At 37.0% G+C, this 21,788-nt stretch overlaps 1 protein-coding gene across 2 annotated transcripts in view; it reads left to right on the forward strand.

Moving 5' to 3' along the window:
• The window catches only part of LOC140935871 (coatomer subunit alpha-like), a 28,859-nt gene that overhangs the window by 3,273 nt on the left and 3,798 nt on the right, over positions 1-21,788 (forward strand). Inside the window, exons 3-34 of one of the 2 annotated variants that reach the window (XM_073385447.1) lie at positions 289-362; positions 771-851; positions 1,807-1,883; positions 2,540-2,649; positions 3,279-3,394; positions 3,481-3,580; positions 3,941-4,030; positions 4,440-4,485; positions 4,929-5,011; positions 5,583-5,668; positions 6,073-6,207; positions 6,407-6,482; positions 7,228-7,310; positions 8,011-8,150; positions 8,447-8,532; positions 8,723-8,861; positions 9,660-9,714; positions 10,715-10,822; positions 10,933-11,010; positions 13,113-13,181; positions 13,398-13,484; positions 13,995-14,097; positions 14,539-14,634; positions 14,835-14,923; positions 15,113-15,236; positions 16,438-16,530; positions 17,446-17,552; positions 18,258-18,332; positions 18,426-18,494; positions 19,417-19,553; positions 20,565-20,637; positions 21,215-21,406. In XM_073385447.1, coding sequence (XP_073241548.1) covers positions 289-362; positions 771-851; positions 1,807-1,883; positions 2,540-2,649; positions 3,279-3,394; positions 3,481-3,580; positions 3,941-4,030; positions 4,440-4,485; positions 4,929-5,011; positions 5,583-5,668; positions 6,073-6,207; positions 6,407-6,482; positions 7,228-7,310; positions 8,011-8,150; positions 8,447-8,532; positions 8,723-8,861; positions 9,660-9,714; positions 10,715-10,822; positions 10,933-11,010; positions 13,113-13,181; positions 13,398-13,484; positions 13,995-14,097; positions 14,539-14,634; positions 14,835-14,923; positions 15,113-15,236; positions 16,438-16,530; positions 17,446-17,552; positions 18,258-18,332; positions 18,426-18,494; positions 19,417-19,553; positions 20,565-20,637; positions 21,215-21,406 — 3,077 coding nt within the window. The remainder of the gene's footprint in view (positions 1-288; positions 363-770; positions 852-1,806; positions 1,884-2,539; positions 2,650-3,278; positions 3,395-3,480; positions 3,581-3,940; positions 4,031-4,439; positions 4,486-4,928; positions 5,012-5,582; positions 5,669-6,072; positions 6,208-6,406; positions 6,483-7,227; positions 7,311-8,010; positions 8,151-8,446; positions 8,533-8,722; positions 8,862-9,659; positions 9,715-10,714; positions 10,823-10,932; positions 11,011-13,112; positions 13,182-13,397; positions 13,485-13,994; positions 14,098-14,538; positions 14,635-14,834; positions 14,924-15,112; positions 15,237-16,437; positions 16,531-17,445; positions 17,553-18,257; positions 18,333-18,425; positions 18,495-19,416; positions 19,554-20,564; positions 20,638-21,214; positions 21,407-21,788) is intronic. The other variant, XM_073385448.1, reaches the window with a different exon arrangement.

Genomic DNA, 21,788 nt, shown 5'->3' on the forward strand with positions numbered 1-21,788 from the left:
TGCCTCTTGCAAATGATGTGATTTTCCAAGAAACTTGCTGTAAATGGATGTTTAATAATGTCAATGTTGTAAAAAAAAAAACAGAAACAACAATTTTTCATTGTCTACTCTATTGTAGACTGTGGACATGAGGTCAAAATGTTAAAACCTTGCAGTGAAACCACCTGCCTGCAGCTTATATATGGGTCCACTTGACTTTTCAACATTTTGACCTCATTGAGGGACCATTCTATTTCAGTCAGCATGACTCTCAAACTGTCATGAATTACTACTTTTCCTACAATGCAGGTCCTGTAAGAGGCATTAATTTCCACAACAATCAGCCTCTCTTTGTTTCTGGAGGAGATGATTACAAAATCAAGGTTTGATATTTGTTATGGTTTAGCCTGATCATGCATGTTATAGTAGTCAATGAACAGGTTTCCCATTTCTCTTGCCACTGTCAAGGTATAGTTTCAAGCACACATTAAATTTTGGTTAAATACCAAAGACCAGGGATTGTGTATAATTTATTGCTAAGCGAATGGTGGTTGGTAATGGAACATGGCTTGGCAAAAAGCTCCGAGGCTCTTGGACAAAAATTATTTGACTGGTATTGTCCCACAAGTTGCAAGTTTTTGTTAAATTCGGAATGAGATTCAGTTCAAAGCAAATTCTCAAGATGTAGAATGGACTGTTACATGTATATACCCTGGACCACTGTACTATCGATTTTGTGACTCTAGTCACAATATGCTTATTAATTTTTGAACTTGATTTTAATTTTGCAGATCTGGAACTACAAGCAGAAGAAATGTCTGTTTACTCTTCTAGGTCATCTGGATTACATCAGAACAACATTCTTCCATCATGTAAGAAAATTTAATAGTTCTGCCAGACTATTAGTCTTTTTTTATTTGACAGAGGATGTGGGGTGGATGTTTCCTTCCTTGGAATCAGGATAAGATTCTTTGAGCCATTGGTCGAATGTTATTACGTGATGTCATTGAAAATCCTATCAGTCTCAAAGACAATCAAGTCTTGTTAAAATCCTGGTGAAAACAGTTGACAGGTTTTTTACCTTGTCATGTTATTCTGGGTTCAACAGTCATTCGAAATGCATTTGAACCTCTCTTAAGCAATCACCCAAAATGTGAAGACTTAGTGGTCACTTGCGAGAAGAGGTGACTTGCTAGAATTTAACCACAGGGATCTCTTCTGAGAAGAGGTCCAGAGACATCTATTTTTTGGCAGAGATTTTTTTGCTTGCCATTTCCATGTTACATGCTGTATGCAATAGTTCCACGTTTTCACAAAGTTCTTCATACACTCTGTAGCTCATACAGCAAAGAAAGAGACTGTACCATGGGTCAAGTGGTCCCCTATAAGAGGTTAAAAACAGTTGAAAACTATTAAACTGTCAGGCCAAAAAGTGGTCGCAGTTGCTTGTGAGAGGTTCTAATCATAGGTCTTTGACTGGGAAAAATTTGGTGTTTTGGATAGGTGGTTGCCTACACTGTGCATGGGAGGTGCTTTCTTATCAATTAATGTAATATAAATGCAATATCTTTGCAGTCAACTCTCTTAAAGACTGATAGCTTTGGAACCAGCACTAATTATTGTTCGTTTTCAAGAGGTGTTCATCTTAAACTACGTCACCTAAAAGGAGTAAAGAAATTAACACTGTAGGAATTCTAGGTCTCCTTTTAAATGGTGGTGTCCTTCTTACAGAGTTGTCCTTTTGATATAGTTGACTGTAGACTAAAAGGTACAGTGCAGTATGCTTTTATGCTCAGTACGTTTATAATTATGCCAAATGTTTTAAAGGAATACCCATGGATAATCAGTGCTTCTGATGATCAAACTATTCGCATCTGGAACTGGCAGTCCCGAACATGTATATGGTGAGTTTTGTACGTTGTGTAATGATCAGTTATATGATTATCTTGAGGATGTGAGCTGCTGGTTTATGGTGATTTGTACATTATGTGTAATGATCAGTAATATATTTATCTTGAGGATGTGGGCTGGAAAGAAATCAATGTTATTCTTAGTGATGCCTTTAGCACGTACATGTTCGGTTTTAGTGTTAGTAGTTCTGTTAGTTTTTTAACTATAAGGTACAGTGACAGCAACAAGGACATCAAAAATCAATAGGTTTAACAACCAAATAACAACTTTGCACATGGAGCACACTTTGTCGTCTTTGCATGACTATGACATGAAAACCCTCAGGCAACGTTTTACAGAGAATGTACAGTAAACACAACAGAGCAAAGTTTTCCTTCTCATCCTAATTTGGGTTTGGTCCCCAAGAATTCAATGCCAAAAAAATTCACCTACATTTGACATTTTGAGCAAGTCGAAATTATTGCAACAAGGTTTGAAAAAAAGCAAAGTCTTAATAATAGTGGCATTTTTGTTGCCGCCGCCGTCTTCGATGCTCAAACTGCCTATTAACTTTAAGATAGTAACCACATGTAACTTATTACCTGAGGAGAAAGGGTGAGTGCTGATTCCATAACAAGCTGCTTAACTGAGTTTTTTTTGTTTCTTTTAGTGTTTTAACAGGCCACAATCATTATGTGATGTGTGCACAGTTTCATCCGTCTGAGGACATGGTGGTTTCTGCATCTCTAGACCAGACCGTCAGAGTATGGGATATTTCCGGTGAGCTGTCACCCTGTGTTTGTGTGCTTAAATGCACTAGTCATTTATGCATTGTCCTTTTGTTTAGTCCATGTTATTGTTACAGTGGCATAAATGTTGTGCATGTCTAACGTTATGAGTCTGTGATTATTTAATATTTTGTTGGGTGACCATTCTCGATCTTACATACCAGTTACACTGCATTTTTTTACTTCACGTACTCTTAATTATTGTTACTGTGACCAATGAAGCAATGGAGTATTTTCTTGTTTGGACACTTTGTTTGAGTGAAAGTACAGCTGTCATAACTTGCACTCCCAGCTAACTCGAAATGAGTCCCATTTCCCTTGGATTTCTATCTTCTTTTCAGTCGTTCTTACTTGGTTAACTTGTATTCGAGCTCAAATAACTTTCTTTTCCTGTTAACTCAAATTAAAGTTATTTAGTTTCCTTTGATTAAATTTTATTGTTTATGACTTGAATACTGGTTCTGGCAACTCACCACATTTACCTTCCAATTAACTCGTCTTGTTGTGTTATTGGTAAAACAGTAAACCTAACACTACAGAAATTTGATTTTAATTAACTAGTGTGACAAACATATCGTGTATTTGAAGTTTATTGTTTTTTACCACAACTCTTTATTCTAGGTCTGAGGAAGAAAACTGTTGCCCCTGGAGCTGCTGGATTGGAGGAGCACCTCAAAACACCAGGTCACACAGATCTGTTTGGGCAGTCAGATGCAATTGTAAAGCATGTTTTAGAGGTAAAGACATGGTGGTTTGTAAGGTGGTTGACTTTAAAAGTTTGAGGATGGGGCTTAACAGGTTTATTTCAACATTATTTCCCCAGGGCCATGATCGTGGTGTGAACTGGGTTGCATTTCATCCTACAATGCCACTTATTGTATCTGGAGCTGATGACAGACAGGTCAAGCTCTGGAGAATGAATGGTACTTACCATAACAGTTTTGGCCTTTCTGTTTTGATTTCTGGTACTCTTGTGTGTGTGTATGTGTTTCCCTCCCACAGATGTTATTAGCTTTTAGCCGCTTACTGCATTAAAATCAGCCTCCTACATGTACTCTAAGTGTGAAGACGAGTCAAACATAGCAAATATAGGAGGATTTGTGCGATAAACAAACAGCTACTTTCCCCTGAGAGCTTAGCCACTTAAAACCTTAATGACCACTCTGATCTCCTCCTATAATAATGCACAGTGTGTCTCCCATGAAAAATGGTGCTATCCTGGTATTTAATGATATTCTACAGGTGTTAAGCTAACCCTAACTTTTTTTTACCATCTATTTCAGATTCAAAAGCCTGGGAAGTCGACACATGTCGCGGTCACTACAACAATGTATCATGTGTTATGTTCCACCCTAGACAGGAACTTATTCTGAGTGAGTGTGAATATGTGGATTATTTAACCTCACCTGTTTTAACCCTTTAAGCCTTTTCTCCCAACAACATCAGAACATGAAAAGGTCATGAGGATTTATAAAGTGCTCACCAAAGTGACAATGCCTTGATCGTCTATCAAATTCTCTGGACTAATTCTTGTGGAAAATGTCTGGAGATCATTCTGGAGAATAATTATGTAAATGAATATTGGGGCATAGAGAGCTAAGTAAGCCTTTCACAAGTGATAGAAAGAACTGAAAGTTTGTTAGAATTTAGTACGATATGTACAGTTGTTTCGTAATCCAGTGAAATGATGATGCAAAGTTATCTTGTGCATTGTGACAAGTTGTAGTTTTATAGAGGTACTCTCTGTACAATGTGCATTAATGTTTTCTTGGCTTTATTCAGGTAACTCAGAAGACAAAAGCATCAGAGTTTGGGACATGTCAAAAAGGTATATGTAAGGTTGAATGCTTCTTAAAAACCAACAGGTATTAGCCTGAGATCAAACAGCCAACATTTCATGATGTTACCACTGGCTTCCCTGCGAAATGACATCTGAGGAATGACTGTGGAAATTTCATACTGATGATGTGTCACTTTCTAGACCTGGGTAGTGGTTCTGATTGATTGAAGCAAATTTCCCTTGCAGCAGGACCAAACAGATATGGAATTTCTGAATTTCTGTTCCTCAGGCATAATTTCACGGGGAACCAGTGGTGGTCTTGCAAAATTATGGCTGTTTTCTCAGGCTAAATAGGTACTAGTCAGGGTTTTCAGACACTTTCATTGTCTCTTTGAGTTCAAAGTGGACATGTAAATGTACTTTAAAATACTTTTTTTATGTTGAGTTCATTTTGTACTGTTGTGTAACCTGTTCATGTGTTTTCTTTTCAGAACTGGAGTCCAGACCTTTAGAAGAGAACATGACAGGTTTTGGGTAGCTGCTGCTCACCCCACACTCAATCTCTTTGCTGCTGGTATGTTGATGGAATTACAGTCAAGCCAGGTCAAGCTCATCCCCCAAGATTCTATTGATGAATTTGTCATTTGAAAGTTGAATCCATTGGTAGTTGTTGATTTCAGATTCATGTCTGCATTCCTGCTTGTGTAATGAGCAGGGGTCATCTTACATGAGGATTCAGTTCCTCCCTGATGGCAGCCTTTTTGTATTGATTATTACAAATAAAGTTGTTATAAATAAAATAAATAAATAAATAAATAAATATGAGGCAGTTATAAACTTTCCACTACAGTGTAGCTCAGTTTTCTTGAATTTGATGTAAATGTCTTCAAGGCAATTTTATCCATTGAAACATTTTTCAAACTGACCGAATACAGAGAGGTTATCATAAAAAATTTATTGCTCATTATGCACCAGGAATGCAGATTTGAATTTGTTACTGGTTGTAGCAATGTCAATTCATTTTTCAAATTATTGATTCATTAATGAAATCTGTGGAGGTATGCGTGATCTGGCTTGACTGTAAGAGGTGCAGTACTCATTCTTTAATAACAATTTCAATTTTTCTGTTGTTAAATCCCTTTTAGGTCATGACAGTGGAATGATTGTCTTCAAATTAGAAAGAGAGCGACCAGCCTATGCTGTTCATGGAAACACTTTGTATTACACCAAGGTGTGTTGAACGTATATTGGTGAGCTTTAGCAACAACTATTACGATGACAAGGAAAATGGCAAAAAGCAATAGGATTAGACTGGCAAAGAAACAACTCTGAACATGAGTCATGTCGAAGGATGTAAACATGGGAATACTGTTTAATTTTTCTTTTTCTGAACTTAGATACAATCTTTTGCGCACATTTGACAAATTGAACAAGATGAAGAAGAAGTTTGAATAAGAAGTTTGAATTCACTTTTTGTTTGACGTTTTCTATGCCGTCTCCATCATACAGTGTAGATGCTACGGTGTAAAGTTCCCTATTTACTGGAAAACGACTCCAGAAAAGAGGTCACCTTTCACTTTTAACAATTTAAAGTGTTACCTCCTCTAACGTTCATTTTGTTTAAATGCTTTGCAGGACCGATATTTGAGGATGTATGAATTTGGAACCTCAAAAGATGTACCCGTCATGCAGTTCAAGCGCAATTCCTCCCGAACACCTGTGTACAGCATGTCTTACAATCCGGCAGAAAACTGTGTTCTCCTCTGCACGGTATGTTGAACTGCATGAGATGATGATGTTGTACCTTTGTAATTTTAATTTTTTGCTGGATATGTAGTTGTCTCTTTGAGGTGTCCTTATACAATAAACTTATGTTTTGCATAACCAAAGGATGAGTCAACTTAAAACCAAGGATAAATTTGACCAAGTGGTACATTGTTGTAAAAATGCATCCGTTTATTTTCACTAGAATGCAAGTAATCCAGAGAACTGTGTTTATGAGCTGCATGCTGTCCCAAAGGAAATTGATAGCAGCAACCCCGAAGGTAGGTTTGAATTAATACAGATAATATAATAATAATAATAATAATAATAATTTAATATTTATATTGCGCAAAATACATGTAAATATGATCAAATGCGCATTACATGAAACTAAATTATCAACATTAATAAGTTATCCAAAATAACTAAAAATATTATATAAAAAAACAATGGATCTATAAAAATATAATATATACATAATCCTAAAAAAACCCTAATAAAAAGCTAATCTAAAAAAATGGGTCTTAAGTAAACCTTTAAACCTATTAAAATTGGGCTCATTTCGTATTTGTGATGGTAACCCATTCCACAGTTTAGGTGCCGCAGCTAAAAAAGCATGGTCACCCAATGTCTTTTTAGTTAAAGTTCTTGGCGTTTGAAGCATGATTCCCATTGCACACGATCTTAAATTGTATCTCTCTTCCTCCCTTTTTCTAATGAGTTCTTGTAGATATACCGGAGCTTGTCCATGGATCGCTTTAAAAGTAATTATAATAATCTTAAAATGAATCCTAACTTCTACTGGAAGCCAATGAAGCGTACACAGAATTGGTGAGATGTGATAAAACTTTGGAATCTTAAAAATAAGTCTTGCTGGGGAATTCTGGAGCCGTTGTAACTTTGCTATTTGTACATGTACATATGAAATACAATTCTTCATGCACTGGATAACATGGTTGCTTAAAATCAGACACTCCTAGACCATAGCGTGTTTGACTTGTTGTACTGCTTCTCTTTGTTTGTTAGTGTCAGAAGGCAAGAGAGCATCTGGATTGACAGCAGTATGGGTGGCTCGCAATAGATTTGCAGTGTTGGACAGGACACACACAGTAAGGGTCTTTACTCTTGTGATGGTAACCTGTTTCTTTAGGCTCAATATTTAAATAGTAAACCTTTTTTTTTAAACAAAGATCCACTCCTGGATCAGTCTGTCACTTGTGATAAACTCTTCAGTATTTACAACTGACTTAGCAAATCCACAGAGCGCTCTGAAAAATGATACTCTTTTGTTGTATGGGTGGTCACCTTCCTTAGATAGATGTTATTGGTTTCCTGATCCTGTAAGTATTTCAGTTTTTCCAAATGAAATCTTGATACAGCTAAGGCTGTATTTTTTCACAAAAGTGAAAACTGGCAGACTGTTTTTTCTGCCTCCTGCTACAGGACTTTCCATCATGCTTTGAGCACATGCTGTTGTATCCCAAGCAGGGTACAAGTGCTCAAATGTGTCATGATTGGGATATATTTGATTTTAGTCAAGGCCACATGACCAAGAATCAACCAATGGCAGTCTCTGCTTAGTAGAGTGAAAGTCTAGGAGTATAACAATCACTGTTGTTCATTCTCAAACATTACCTTTTTCTGAACAGATAATGGAGCCATTAGGTTTCAATGGTAATTTCCACAAATTAGAATTTAGGGAAATTTTGTGAAAAGGTTAACTACTTTACAGAAGCAAAACATTGTCAGGTGCATTTGACTTGTCACAGAGTTAAGTAGCAAGATGGTTGTTTTGCCACTCCCTTTTAGCTGCTTATCAAGAATCTGAAGAATGAAGTAACTAAAAAAGTTCAGACTCCTCCTTGTGAGATGATTTTCTATGCTGGTACTGGAAGCCTTCTTTTAAGAGATAGCGATTCTGTTACCCTGTTTGATGTGCAGCAGAAGAGGTGTGTAAATTGTACTTAAATTATCACTTTAAACCCTTGACTTCTGTCAGTAATAATTACATTTGAAAAAATAAGAAACTTCAGTTGGTCTTGGTGATGCTTTTAGTCAGTTTATTGATGGTATTGATATTATTTCTGTGCATTTACACACTGTGACTTTGATAACAGTAAAATACAATAATTAAATACAAAGATGATCATCGAGGCTCCTATTCCAGTAAAAGTGCATGTACAATCTGCAGACCCCGAAGTAGTAACTTTGTATTGTTTTGTTTTTTCTTCTCTTATCTTTACAGATCCCTTGCATCGGTGAAAGTGAACAAGGTGCGATATGTTGTGTGGTCTTCAGATATGGCTTATGTTAGCTTGTTAGGAAAACATGGTAAGTCCAAGTTAGAAATTTGCTTGATAGCTGTTGCCCTTTTAAAAGGCCACCTTGTCTGTATGTTCTGTCTTAGACAGCACATGATAGATTCATTTACTATACTTTGCATAAACAACATTTGCTGCTTACCAGTAGTTTTTCAACATGTAGAAAGCTCAAGGTTGAACATGTTCATGTTACTTTGCAGTTGTTGCCATTTGTAATCGAAAACTGGAGTGCTTATGTACCATCCATGAGAACATCCGTGTAAAGAGTGGAGCATGGGAGGAAAATGGAGTGTTTGTTTACACCACTAGCAACCATATCAAATATGCACTAACTAATGGGTGAGCTTAATTATGTTGTTTCTGTTTGTGTCTGTTTTTATTATTAAGGTTGATAACACACCTCTGGCTGTTATTTCAACGTGGCCTGGTGAACACATTTTTTGTTTAAATCTGCAATTTTGTTAGATAAAAGTGTGAGGTGGTAGCAAAATTTCTGGATCCCAACAATTTTTCTCAACAGAGACGGCCGTTTGTATTGGCAAACAATGGAAGGAAAGTAAAGCCTATCGTGCACAAGAAAATCATGCATTTCGATGTTTTATTTTTTCCTGCCATATTTGCAGGACCAAAGTTTGATGAGATCCAGAAATTTTGCTACCATGGCAATGTGACGTAATGACTTTTCCTCTCTATTATTTTTGATTGGAAAAAGGGTTTTTGTTTCTTTTTATTGGCCTAGATAAATATATACCTGTGCTTATTATACCACAAATAAAGTACTTGAGTCGTATTTGCAACTTCCTCCAACATTAATGCTGTGAGAAACCTTTTGCTTTGAAATCCAGTCACAGTTCAGATCTGCCACTCATTGCTTCTCTCATCTCTCACTTTTTGCCCTTAGTGGCAGGAAGTGATACGAGGTGCCTGTATTTGCAGGCTATAATTATAGTCATGTTACTTTATCAATGTGAAACTTCAAGCTCAGGTGTTAGAAAATTACTTTTTGCTATTGCCTGCCAATAGAATTGATGAATCCTTGTTTTACATGCAACCTCCATGCTTTAAAGAAGTGTTACAAATAGGTTTGATGTTGACCCTCTGTAGCTAATGTGTGCATGATGTGTGGTATTTTTATAGTGATCATGGAATTATTCGTACTCTTGACCTTCCCATCTACATTACGAGAGTCAAGGTAAGATTGCTTTTCAGAAAATGTCATAGGTGCGGCTCCCACTATACTTGGTACAGGAGAGTTTTAGATTTGACGACAGCAACAGAAACGGAAACGTCACTCAAAAAATGAATTTGCACTGCGTCAAACTCCTTCACTCTTATTCCACCTCCTTCAATGTCTCTGATGTTGGAAAATTTTCCTGGATTTGAATTCCAAAAGACTACATCTAAGTTGAGAAGAAGAAAAATCAAATCGTTTTCTTGTCTTCAAGTCTTTCGTAAGACATGAAATTAGGATGTTTCATGCCATAATCTTGCAACAACAGCAAAGAAATGTACAAAAAAGTGTGATGCACATCCAGAGTTGTTGTCTTGCCAATCTATACCTATTGCTTTTTTGCTGTTGTTGTTGCCGTTGCTGTAGTTGTTGCTAAGGCTCCCTACGAACCCTTGACCATGCGGGTTACCGGCGTTTCCAGTTTGACTTTGATAAGCTGGTTCAAGTTTCTTGGCTCGCTAGATAAACTGAAGTCTCTTACTCACCTGGTTTGTCTTGTTGTAACATGCTGGGTCTTCTGACTTCAACATGAACCATGTATAATTACTGAAAGAAAAGAATTACAGTGTCTTTTTGCTGTCAAGTTTATTATATATTCTTTTTTGTGCATCTTGACTTGCTTTGGTTGACATTGTCAGAGAGTTGTTTGTCCTGAGTAAAAGATTAGTAAGGACCTTTTTGATGCAGGTTTCTTGTAACAAAGACAAAGTAGTTGTTATATTCTGTCTCGTGATGTAGTCTCTTTAGATTTAGAAAGCAAAATTTCAACTGCTTACTGTCAGTCTTCTTTTATATGTCCTATATTCTCAGCTTCAGCAGTCAGGAAAAAGACTCTTCCTTTTTAACCTAAAAATACATTATCTAAGTTATTTAGCAGTTTAAAGTAAAAAGTGATATTCATCAGTGTAGAGAAGCATAACAGATTGAAACCAATATTAATTTCTGTCTTTTACCTCTGCAGGGAAGTAGTGTTTACTGTCTTGACCGTGAGTGTAAAACCAGAGTTCTTGGAATAGATCCCACAGAGTTCAAATTCAAACTGGCTCTGATTAATCGCAAGTATGATGAGGTAAGTGTGTGGCTGAAGTTTGATACTATTTTTTTTAGGAAAATAGTGACTTATCTTGTAGATCAATTCAGTAAATTTAGTGAATTAAATGTGTGTATTGTCTTCTTTAGGTGCTGCACATGGTGAGAAATGCAAAGCTTGTTGGACAATCTATCATCTCTTACCTGCAGAAAAAAGGCTATCCAGAAGTGAGTGGTTTTCTCTCACTTTTTTGCCTATTACTGTACCCTCAAACTTCCTAAATATGGACAGCAAATAGACAAAGTCAAGTGTTCACACTACAGATATGTCCTTATCATAGTTTGTAATGCACAGAACTGTCTCTAAGAGAGAGGAGTCTGTATTATGGAGTTGTCCAGGAGGAGGGGCTTGACTGTTTTTATTATTTTGATCTGTCATTTCTGATTCAAATTCAGCTGCATTTTTATGGTTTTGTGAATTCTGTAGCTGAGATTTCTTTAGTAATTGCTTTAATTTGCAGCTAGTAATGCCAGTGTTATTGTCATAGAAGTTTACCTGTCCTCTAATGACATTTGTTGTTTGTAATGTATGTTTCCCATAATTTTAGTATTTATTAATTTACACAGTCCGGAATATCCCTAAATTTAAGGACAGGGCCAACTGGTCACGCGACACTTTTCAACCAATGAGACGGCGCGCTTGTGTTTATCAACAAACAAATCAAAACATCGCCCCAGTGATCAAAAATTTTCAAAACAACGGACGGAGTCGGACAGAATTAAAGATGAGCTTACAGTACTCGCCTAGGTTTCACATTTAATATTTCAGAGAAAACATTTTATGTAAGAGAATAAGAGCATTAATCATTGCAAGGAACGAATCATTGGGGTGTTCTAACTGATTCCGGACCGATCGCAGAGGTCCTGGCTTCACTGGCATGGCTTGCAAGATTTTTGATAGAAGCAAACTAGTCCCGTGAAAAATAGCCTTAGAGAGAGCGTGAAAATTTGTTGAGATCGTACAAAACAGGATTGGTACTACCTATTAACTTCTACAGGACAAGAATCAAAGAATCAGTCATCATAACAAGAATAGAAAGTAGTTCAAATTTATTAATTCTTCTTGTTTGTGTTTTGTGTTGTTTCGTGTTGACTTCACGCATCTGGTGCTTTCTTTGCTTGCTGTAGTACCTGCAATGTTTTAATTTTATCCCAGATAATCAGTGCATGTTCAATGAGTAGCGAAATACATCATTTAGAATTGAGATTTGCCTTGTTTCTTTTATTGTTTTTTAACGGTGGATGAACATTTGGAGAATGCAACAACATTAAATCTTTCCAGATTAGTGAATTTCAGAAACAAAGCGGTTAGTATCTACGTTGCGCTTATGATCTTCAAATTTCATCCCCGCAAATTCGGCAAAGTGAGGCGAAATGTTGGACGTGAATATCCATAAGACTAATAAAGTTGTTTTGGCCTTGAAAAGAAAAAAGGCAAAGGCTCGTACTAATGCGAAAAAAAGTAATAACACGGCTCTGTGAGAAACCCGGGAGTGAAAAAAGTACGTGTTTTGGACCTCGGAATTCAAAAATTGTCTACCAAATTCTAGGTTGTCTACCATCCCCACATTCAACATGATAAAAGTTAATCGATAGGACAATCGAGGAAAAATATCTAGAACTTCGTAAAAAATCTGTGAATCGAAAAAATAATAGACACTTGTTCACCTACCTTGAAAACCGACCAAAATCTCGCCTACACATCACGTTGTTTAAAGGATAAAAGAAGAAATAAGCCACAAAATGTGCTGAATATTTCACGAGACACTTCCAATATCGCTTCCGATACGCTGTCCACTTAAAAAAATTGTGTATGCCTCATGAAAAGGCCCAAGTCTTTAAAATATGCCTGAGAGCCTCGAAATGATGACTGATTCTGTCCGCCTCCGTCCGTTGTTTTGAAAATTTTTGATCACTGGGGCGATGTTTTGATTTGTTTGTTGATAAACACAAGCGCGCCCTCTCATTGGTTGAAAAGTGTCGCGTGACCAGCTGGCCCTGTCCTTAAATTTAGGGATATTCCGGACTGTTACACACTGATTGTTGTTACTCATTTACTGTATCTTCATCAGTTCTTTTGGAATTAATTGTCATAGCTGTGCGTGTATAGCCATCATGAGTTGTAATTGAGGAAGCCGTATGTTGCGGTTTCTATTCAAGGTTTCCTCACCACTATATTCTATAGTGTATTTTTCTTTCCTTTTTTGTACATTTTGTGTGGCAAAAATAAATAGATAAAAATAAATAAATAAATTGTTTTGTTCTTCAAGGTTGCTCTACATTTTGTGAAAGATGAGAAAACTAGGTTTGGATTGGCCCTGGAATGTGGTAACATTGAGGTAAGTACCTGGGCTTTTACTGTCTACCACTTAGTCTCCAGTATTAAAATACATGTATGAATTATGTTTATTGCTTTTGTACATTTTTCTTAGCATAAATCAATAAAATATATGATGCTAATTCCTGCTGGAAGGTGAGCCAAAGGGACAGCTGTGTAGGACACTAGTGTTCAAGTTAATTAATTAAGTAACTATACATCTGTATTTTTTTGGCAGGTTGCCTTGGAAGCAGCTCGGAGTCTTGATGATAAAGCTTGTTGGGAGAGACTAGGAGCTGCTGCTCTGACACAGGGAAACCATCAGGTACAGAACTGGTAAACTCCAATACACTCTTTGTACAACAAATAAAAATCCTATTATAGTTCCATAGTTGTTCTATTCCTATTCCTATTCCCATTTCTATTCTGGGATTGTCCTCCAGGATTGTCCCATTGTCCCATGGTATGTTGCCTGCTCAAAGTGTGGCAAAATGTGTGAACAATTCATAACAAGTTTAGTTTGGTTTCATGCTTTAATTGATTGAGCAGTATGATAAGGGAAGGTCCATTAGAAAAATGATGGGGGTGGGGGAGATTCTGCTTTGCAAGTAAATTCTTTTGTTTCACCGTGTGTGTATTTTTCCCTTGCTTGTATGTACGTTTTTCTGCATGTTCCCGCTGTATGTATTTTTTAAAATTCATGTGAATTTTTCTTGGGTGGATTTTTTTCCCACCCCGGTCCTTCGCTTTCTGTCCCTAAGTTGTTATGAAGTATTAACTGCTATGGTGCATCAGTTAATTCAAGTAACATGTACTTTAATTTGTTGTTTAACAGGTTGTAGAAATGGCTTACCAAAGGACCAAGAACTTTGACAAATTGTCTTTCCTCTACTTGATAACTGGAAACCTTGAAAAACTCAGCAAGATGACCAAGATTGGTAAGGAGCAGTTTCTACTGCTTTGCACTACATGTGTGTCTGTAACACTGGACATCTTCCCCCACCCCACCCCACCCCACCCTACCACCCAAAAATGAAAGAACATGACAATTGCCAAAGGCTCCAAGATAATAAGCAATGCATGGACTCAAAGTGTATGGCTATGCTACTGATTTTGAAAATGTCTCCACTATTATGAAAAGATATAACTGAATAATTTATGACGGTATAAAGACCACTTTGCAGGAAGGTTGTTGCAAATGTAGACAACAATTTTTGCAAACTCCAAAAATGAGCAAGTTTCCTTATCATCATTACTTCATATCAGAGACTGTAATTTGGTCAATTGACGTTTTCTGTCTTACACCTTTTAACCAGAGAATGTTGTTGAGCTTATTATTTGTTTTTTTTGTAAAGTCTTCCTTTTGTTTGTTTGTTTAGCTGAAATCCGTAAGGACATGAGTGGCCAGTATCACAATGCCTTGTACACTGGTGATGTGGAGGAGAGAATCAAGATCCTAAAAACCCTTGGTCAAGGTACATGTAGTGTCATTTAACTGGAATTCCTATTAGTAGTTTTAATGAGTTCAAGATTTTGATATTAGAAATACTCCCCCCCCCCCTAAAAAAAAATACTTGGACATCAAAATTAATAAGCTGCTGAGTATGTTCTTATTGTCTGCAGGTCATTATTATCTCATTCCTTTTACCTGCTTTGTTTTGACATCTTTCTGTAGGATCACTGGCCTACTTAACCGCAGCTACACATGGATTAGCAGAGGAATGTGAGGAAATCAAAGAAACGTTTGGTCTGGACCCAGAGACTGTAAGTGAATACTGGAAATGATCCTCCTAGTCTTCCTTAATTGGACCAAAACTGCCAGGAATTTGTTGTTGTTATGTTGATGGACTCCAGCTACCTTACAATTCCTCAAGCTTAAATTGTTTTTCTTTTCATTTGACATTAATTTTTTCCTAAATAAGTTAATAATTGAATTTTTTTTTTCCTGTTCAGTTGCCTCCTATTAACCCAAGTGCCAAACTTTTACAACCACCACTACCAATCCTACAGAATGAAGGCAACTGGCCTCTACTTACTGTTGCTAAGACCTTCTTTGAGGGGGCTATGGCTGCCAAAGGTAAGTTAAACATACGCAAAGGGATAAGGTTTGGAATTGGCTAACATGTCATAATTGATGATCAGAAATAATCAGATTGACCCACCCAGTCAATTGTTGATTATGATTTATTTGGGAAAATATCCATAAGAATTCCATTCAGGATGGCTGCTGTACCATGTTTTAGAACCTGACAAACACATGAAATGTATCAGAAAAGGGACTTCAGTGGATTTGACCCTGCTCGCCAGAGAGTTCCAGTAGCGGAGAAATAAGAGCTTCCGATATTAGAACTCAGAGGGTTGTGAGTTTAGTTCTTGCCTGGAGCTTAGACTTTTTCTGTGCTTTCCGGTCGTCAAATTCTCTTTCTTCTTTAATTTTGAGACCATTAAAAAGACAACACATGTTTTGCCAACAAGAATTTTTTTTCCTGCTATACTGGATTGATTATTTTCTATGGTCAATTACTGCATAGTGTAAAGATTTCCATCAATGTTCGATTATAATCAGTGATCGGCACACCACCACTTAGTGATCTATCCTGGTTACTTATATGTTTTGGATTTTTGCCTTGACCATCCACAATCCTAAGCTCTTAACCCCTTCACTGCTAACAGTGGCCAAAGTAACAGTCCAGCCAGAGTAAAAATTTCTAACAAAAACCCCAGTGCTTGAAAGTTTTCTTTGCAACGTCCTAAGATTTAAATATTATTATGCAAATGTTTCACAAAAGAGGTTTAATTGAAATAGGAAAACCATGGGATTTTGTCCACTGATTTTAAATCTTGTGTTCCACTTTTAAATTATTGTAATTTCTAGAGGGGAGAAAAGTTTAAACCACTTTTAATGCTTCATGAGGGGAGTACAGTTGTTATTTGGAACAACTATGTCTTGAATGTAGTTTCCTACAGCATCAAAATATTTCAAAACTGAAGCTTATATTTTACCCACAAAGCTAACTATTTTGATACGGCTGGGCTTAAGAAAGCTTTTTAAAGAAACCTCCAGCTCACTATCCTAGAAATAATAATATTGCCATAAAGGTCTAAATGCTTATCTTTAACATACTTTTAATGTAACAAAGGTAACTTAATTTGAGAAACAAATTCCATGTAGCAGTGGTCAGCGCTATGGCCTGACTGTTTCTCTGCACAGTGTCCTCAGTTGTAGTACTCTACTGTGTTTACATCATCCTCAGTACACTTGTATATTCTTACTTTAGCAGGAGATAGAGCTGCTGCAATGGTGGCTGCCGACATTGATGAGGGTGCAGGAGAAGGCTGGGGAGAAGACGCTGCACTTGTGATTGATGAAGGTACCAGAAAATCTCACTTTACAGCGTGTAAAGAAAGTGGTGTCCGATAGCCTGGGCTAGTGGATTTTGCTATCGGGCTAGTGAATTCTGTTCCTAACTTGCCGGATGGGCAAGTGATTTTTTTGGGGGGGAATTCAAATTACAGAACAACTATAATCAATCCTGGTCATCAAATTTTTTCAGGCTAGTTGAAATGACTTTCAGGCTAGTACATGCTAGGTACAGCTTGCCTGAATGGCAAGCTGTAAAACTAACTTTCTTTGCACCCTGCTTTAGAAAAGTCTTTTTAATCATCCCATTTCACTTTGCACTATTTCGTAGCTAACAATTGTTCCTCGAGCCCGAATGGGCTCTGATTCAATATCTGAAGGCTGAATGGCCTTTTGACTCAGAGGCCATGAGGGCAAGAGGAATATTGTTTTAGTAAAATCCAACTAGTTGGTCAAAAATATCGAGACAAAACAACTTTTAATTAGTTAGTTAAAGGTAGACTTCCTTTTTTGCCACCAAAAAGCCGGCGCTTTTCACTACTAGTGGGCTATAACATATAGCCTAGTAGTAGCTCAACCAATCAGAACACAGCCTTGATAATAGACCACTAGTTGGATTTTACTAATAAGTAATAGACCTTTACCAAATTCCTTTTCAGTGAGCAAACACAATGGAACAAGGTCGGGGCTTGGGTAGACAACTTCCTACAAATCACTGGATTTTGTCAACCAAAGCTTGAGTCAGTGCCTTTGTTCACAGGAATGTGGGAAGGGTCTCTTCAAGGGGTTATCTTGAAAAAATTGCCAAGTTTCTTCTGAAAAACATTTAGATTCTCCTTTCATATTGCCTTTATTTGAGAAACAAGAGGAAAATTTGAAAGCTCCATGCGCTCTTGAATCAAGTTGTTTATCTCTTTGAATACAGAGGGTGGTTTTGGAGAAGAGGGACTGGATGGTGACATTCTTGGTGGAGATGAAGAAGGTGGTGGCTGGGATGTTGGAGATGAAGATCTTGTACTTCCTCCTGACTTGGTAAGTCACTTCAAGAACTTTTAAATGCTTTGTTAGATGACAAATAATTATTTCAATGGTACTGATACAAGGCCCATGTGTACGTTTTAAGTGACTGTTGTGTTGCACGTAAAATCCAGCCTCAGGTTAAACCTGTATTCAGCCTAACTTGATTGAGGAAAAACAGGAAATCTTCCAGATTTAGGTTACAACGGATTTTACCTACAACATTATTGTACCATTGACTAGTGCTAGAACTTGTTTAAATGCTGTTCAGTTCAGCATGACTTAATTTTTTCCCTATCCAAAGTTGCTTATTGTTTTAGTTTGAAGAGTGCACATTTAGCAAAAAAGCCTGCTCTGTAATGTTTTTTAAGAAGAAGACTTTATCACTGTGATCTTTAGTCGATGCTGTGTAAAGTTTAGGAAAAGGCTTGAACTGAAAATTGTTTTTAAATGTCCTTATGGTCTGCTTTGATATGTGAGAGCTTGAAACGTGGTTGATGGCTACCTTTATATATGGATTAAAAGGATTATATGAGTTTAGCTACCGGTAAATCTAAATATGAACTTAAAGTGGATAGGACTATCCACTGGATAAATTGCAATGCAGTGGATGAGTATTTTGAAATCCAATTGTGCTATCCACTGGATAGTAATTTATCCAGTGAATAGCACTGTCCACCTATTGAACACCTGGGGCTTGATGAATTTTCCCTTTGCTAGGACATTGGCCCAGCTGCTGGCACTGGAGATGAGGGCTACTTTGTGCCACCTGTCAAAGGTACCAGCCAGTCTCAGGTGAGTCTTTGTTCTAGTGGTTTCTTCGTTTCTTCTTAAAGCCTGGATATTTGTTTCTGCCATCATCATTTTTACTCCCATTTGTTTACACAGGTGTGGTGCACCAACTCCCAGCTTGCTGTTGATCATGTTCTGGCTGGATCATTTGAGAGTGCCATGAGAGTGAGTTTTCTCCCTTAGTTTGTTGTAGGTAGTAAAACAAACAGTGCTCAAGGTCAAAATTAATTGAAGATAATGCAAGATTTGTTTATGTATTTGTCATTTTGTAAAGTACTGAAAAAATAATACATTGCCGAAAAGGTTTCATTTAAAGGGTAATACCACAGGATTTTGTTGACAAACTCAACCATAAGACCATTATGTCCACAGGGTAAAAATACTGATGTCATAGCTCTGAAATTACTGTTTGCATATGGATTTGTGTGGTGGTCTGAGTGAAGAAGATTATTGTAAAGCAGACAAAAATACATATATACATTTTATAGTTAAAAGGCCTGGTACAAATACTCAGCTTTTACACTGAAACTTATTTCAAACAAAGAAGGCTTTAAAAAGGCAGGGTTGTGATCTTTAAACCCTCAAATGATATATTATGGAGTGATTGTAAAAATAACTTGCAGTTAATGCGAGTCGTCACAGTTTCCAGTTTAATTTTTTAATAAACTGGTTCAAGTTCCTAGGCTCGCTACATTAACAAAAGTCTTACTCACCTGGTTTGGTTTCTTATAACATGCTGGGTCTTCAGACTTAAACATCAATTCTTTTAAAGTTAAACAACCCTGTTATGTGTTTCACTCATATATGTCCAATGGTAGAGAAACACTGTTGCATTCGATATCCCGTGGCAGTGATTTGGCGATAGTTTAAACTCTGTCGGGCACACAAGTGTCCAAAGGCGAAATTTATCCAATTTCCTAAATGGTTTTAAAACAGTACTTCAACAGGTGTTTCAGCCACCGACTCAAAAGTCAAAACAACATAAATTTACATCTCCGTGTTGACCCTCGGATTGTGATGTAAAATAATTGAAGGTAAATACATGGGCAAATTGTACTGACCACAGTTGTGTTTTCCTTTCATGCAGCTTCTACATGACCAAGTTGGTGTGGTTTTATTTGAACCATATAAGCCGCTTTTCATGCTGGCTTTTGGTCGTGGGAGAACAGCTCTTCCAGCCAACCCTGGAGGCCCACCATTGTTAGGGCATCCTCACAGAAACTGGTAAGATGTTGGTGTCTTTAAAGAATACATTTTAAAAATTTGCAAAACTTCTAATTTCTTTTGTTAAATCTAAATTGCATTTTTGTATTTTTGATTGTACAGTGCGACTACTGTAACTGGAACCACTAAAACAAAGTTGACCAATCAGATTACAGGAAGTAGCAATACATTCCGAGAAAGTTGGTTGTGGGCCAATTAGCAACTCATAAAAAAAACAATAAGTTACTTGACGCTCAGCATTTCAATGTTGATAGCAAACGTTTTCAAGAAAGAAAAATGTTTCACCAGACGACGTTTTTCTATTCTAAACGTTACATACAACCTCATGGAGACATATTTGTTTGACACAAGCTGTTGTTCATCTACCAGCAATTTCTTCACTACAATTGCCGCTCTTTACAATAACATGCTCCTTTAAGTCAATAATATAGCTAACATTTATGCTTTTTGCTTCTGTCATTCACTCTAACGGACCTCTCCGGAAACACAGGCTTTCTTCAGTGGGTTCAAAGGTCACATCTTCTGGTTGTAATAATTACAACCAATCAACAATTATTGGTTGATTTCGACCCATGTTGTTGATTTTGTATCATGGTGATAACATTATGATTGACAACTAACTTTCTTTGAATGTATTGTTATTTTCCTGTAATGCGATTGGTCAACTTTGTCAAAGTAACCTTGGTTGTAGTAGTTGCACTGTAAAGTAAGAAAGTCCAAAATCATTCTGCTATTATTTGGTTTAGGAGTGAAAGTCTGTGGGTTTCTATTATTGTGAAACTCTGTTATTGTACCCAAGTAGATGCCAATGCTAAACAAGAAGAACAAAACAAGAACATAAAAATTCTTACGGAGCCCGTAAAAAAGTGTTCTCTGTTTTCTTTCAAAACCCAAACTAGGCAGCTGCCAGGTTACTTTTGAGAATGAATTTTGCATACGTTGCATAGGTCTAAATTCAGAGCTTAGTGTCAAAAAGGTCTTACTCACCATTGATTGATTTTGTCTATGTAGGAGAGAGGCTGGAGCCAAAGGTGGCCTACCAGCAGTAGGCCTTAAGCTAAACACACTTGTGCAGAGATTACAGGTTAGTTCTTCCCATTTTTACAAAATTCGTGACTCTCTACATTCCAGGTCAAGTTGCTCAATGGATAGTCTCCTACACAGCTGTTTTTTCTGTTGTATGAGAATCTAATGTCAAATAATTTCTGTGAAACACATGTTCTGAAAAAAGTGTGAATTCTAAACTAAAGCATAACAAATTTTTGGGGCCATACCTGTGCTTGAATTTCTCCAGATGCTTGCTTTAGATTTTCTACATATTTGCTTGCAATTTTCCCGGGAAATTTTAGTTGGCAGCCAGAAAAATTTTTACAGACAAATACATAGAAAATTTTAAAAAGTGGCTCTAGTGCATGCAGCTGCACGTAACACCCTAAAGATTTTTCAGCAGAATCCATAGGAGTGAGGCTAAAGTATACAGTTCATATTTTTTTCAGGACAGCTGTTTTACGGAAATTGTTTGACACTAGATTCTCATACAAACACTGTAATTTCTCACGCGGTTGCCTGCTTGTCACGATGGCTTCTGAAACCGTGACAAGGTCTATTTAGGACTTGACACGGTTACTAACTGCCGAATCAACCCTTTTTGTTTCTAACAGGCTGCCTATCAACTGACAACAGGTGGAAAGTTTCAGGAAGCAGTCCAAAAGTTCCATGCAATTTTGTTGAGCATCACACTTCTGGTTGTTGACAGCAAACAGGAGATCAGTGAAGCTCAGCAGTTGTTAGGAATCTGTCGTGAGTATATTGTTGGACTACAGATGGAAGTCAATAGAAAGGAGCTACCTAAGGTGAGCACTGAGAAATTATTTGATCAAAAAATCCTGTGACAGTATTCTGAAAGGTTATGGGTGTGATTCTCATTGGGAATTTTCTTTTTCTAGTTAGCCTGTGATTTATTATTATATTGAGTGATTACCGGGACTTGTAATAGACACATAAGAAACCATGGAGCAGATTCTTATGATTTAAGAGGAAGTGGTAAAGCTTGAAATCACTGACGGTCTTTGAAATGATTACCTAATTACTACACCCTATAGAAACTCATTAACTTGAATCCCAATATTTAAAACTAATTTTACTTTTCGTTTTGCTCAATTTCCTGTGAAACATAACTTTTCAACCTGCTAACTAGAATCCCCTGCTTACTCACTCTATTTTTCCGCTTTGGGA

Source organism: Porites lutea, chromosome 4 (genome assembly GCF_958299795.1).
Source record: "Porites lutea chromosome 4, jaPorLute2.1, whole genome shotgun sequence".
Classification (NCBI taxonomy): Eukaryota; Metazoa; Cnidaria; class Anthozoa; order Scleractinia; family Poritidae; genus Porites; species Porites lutea.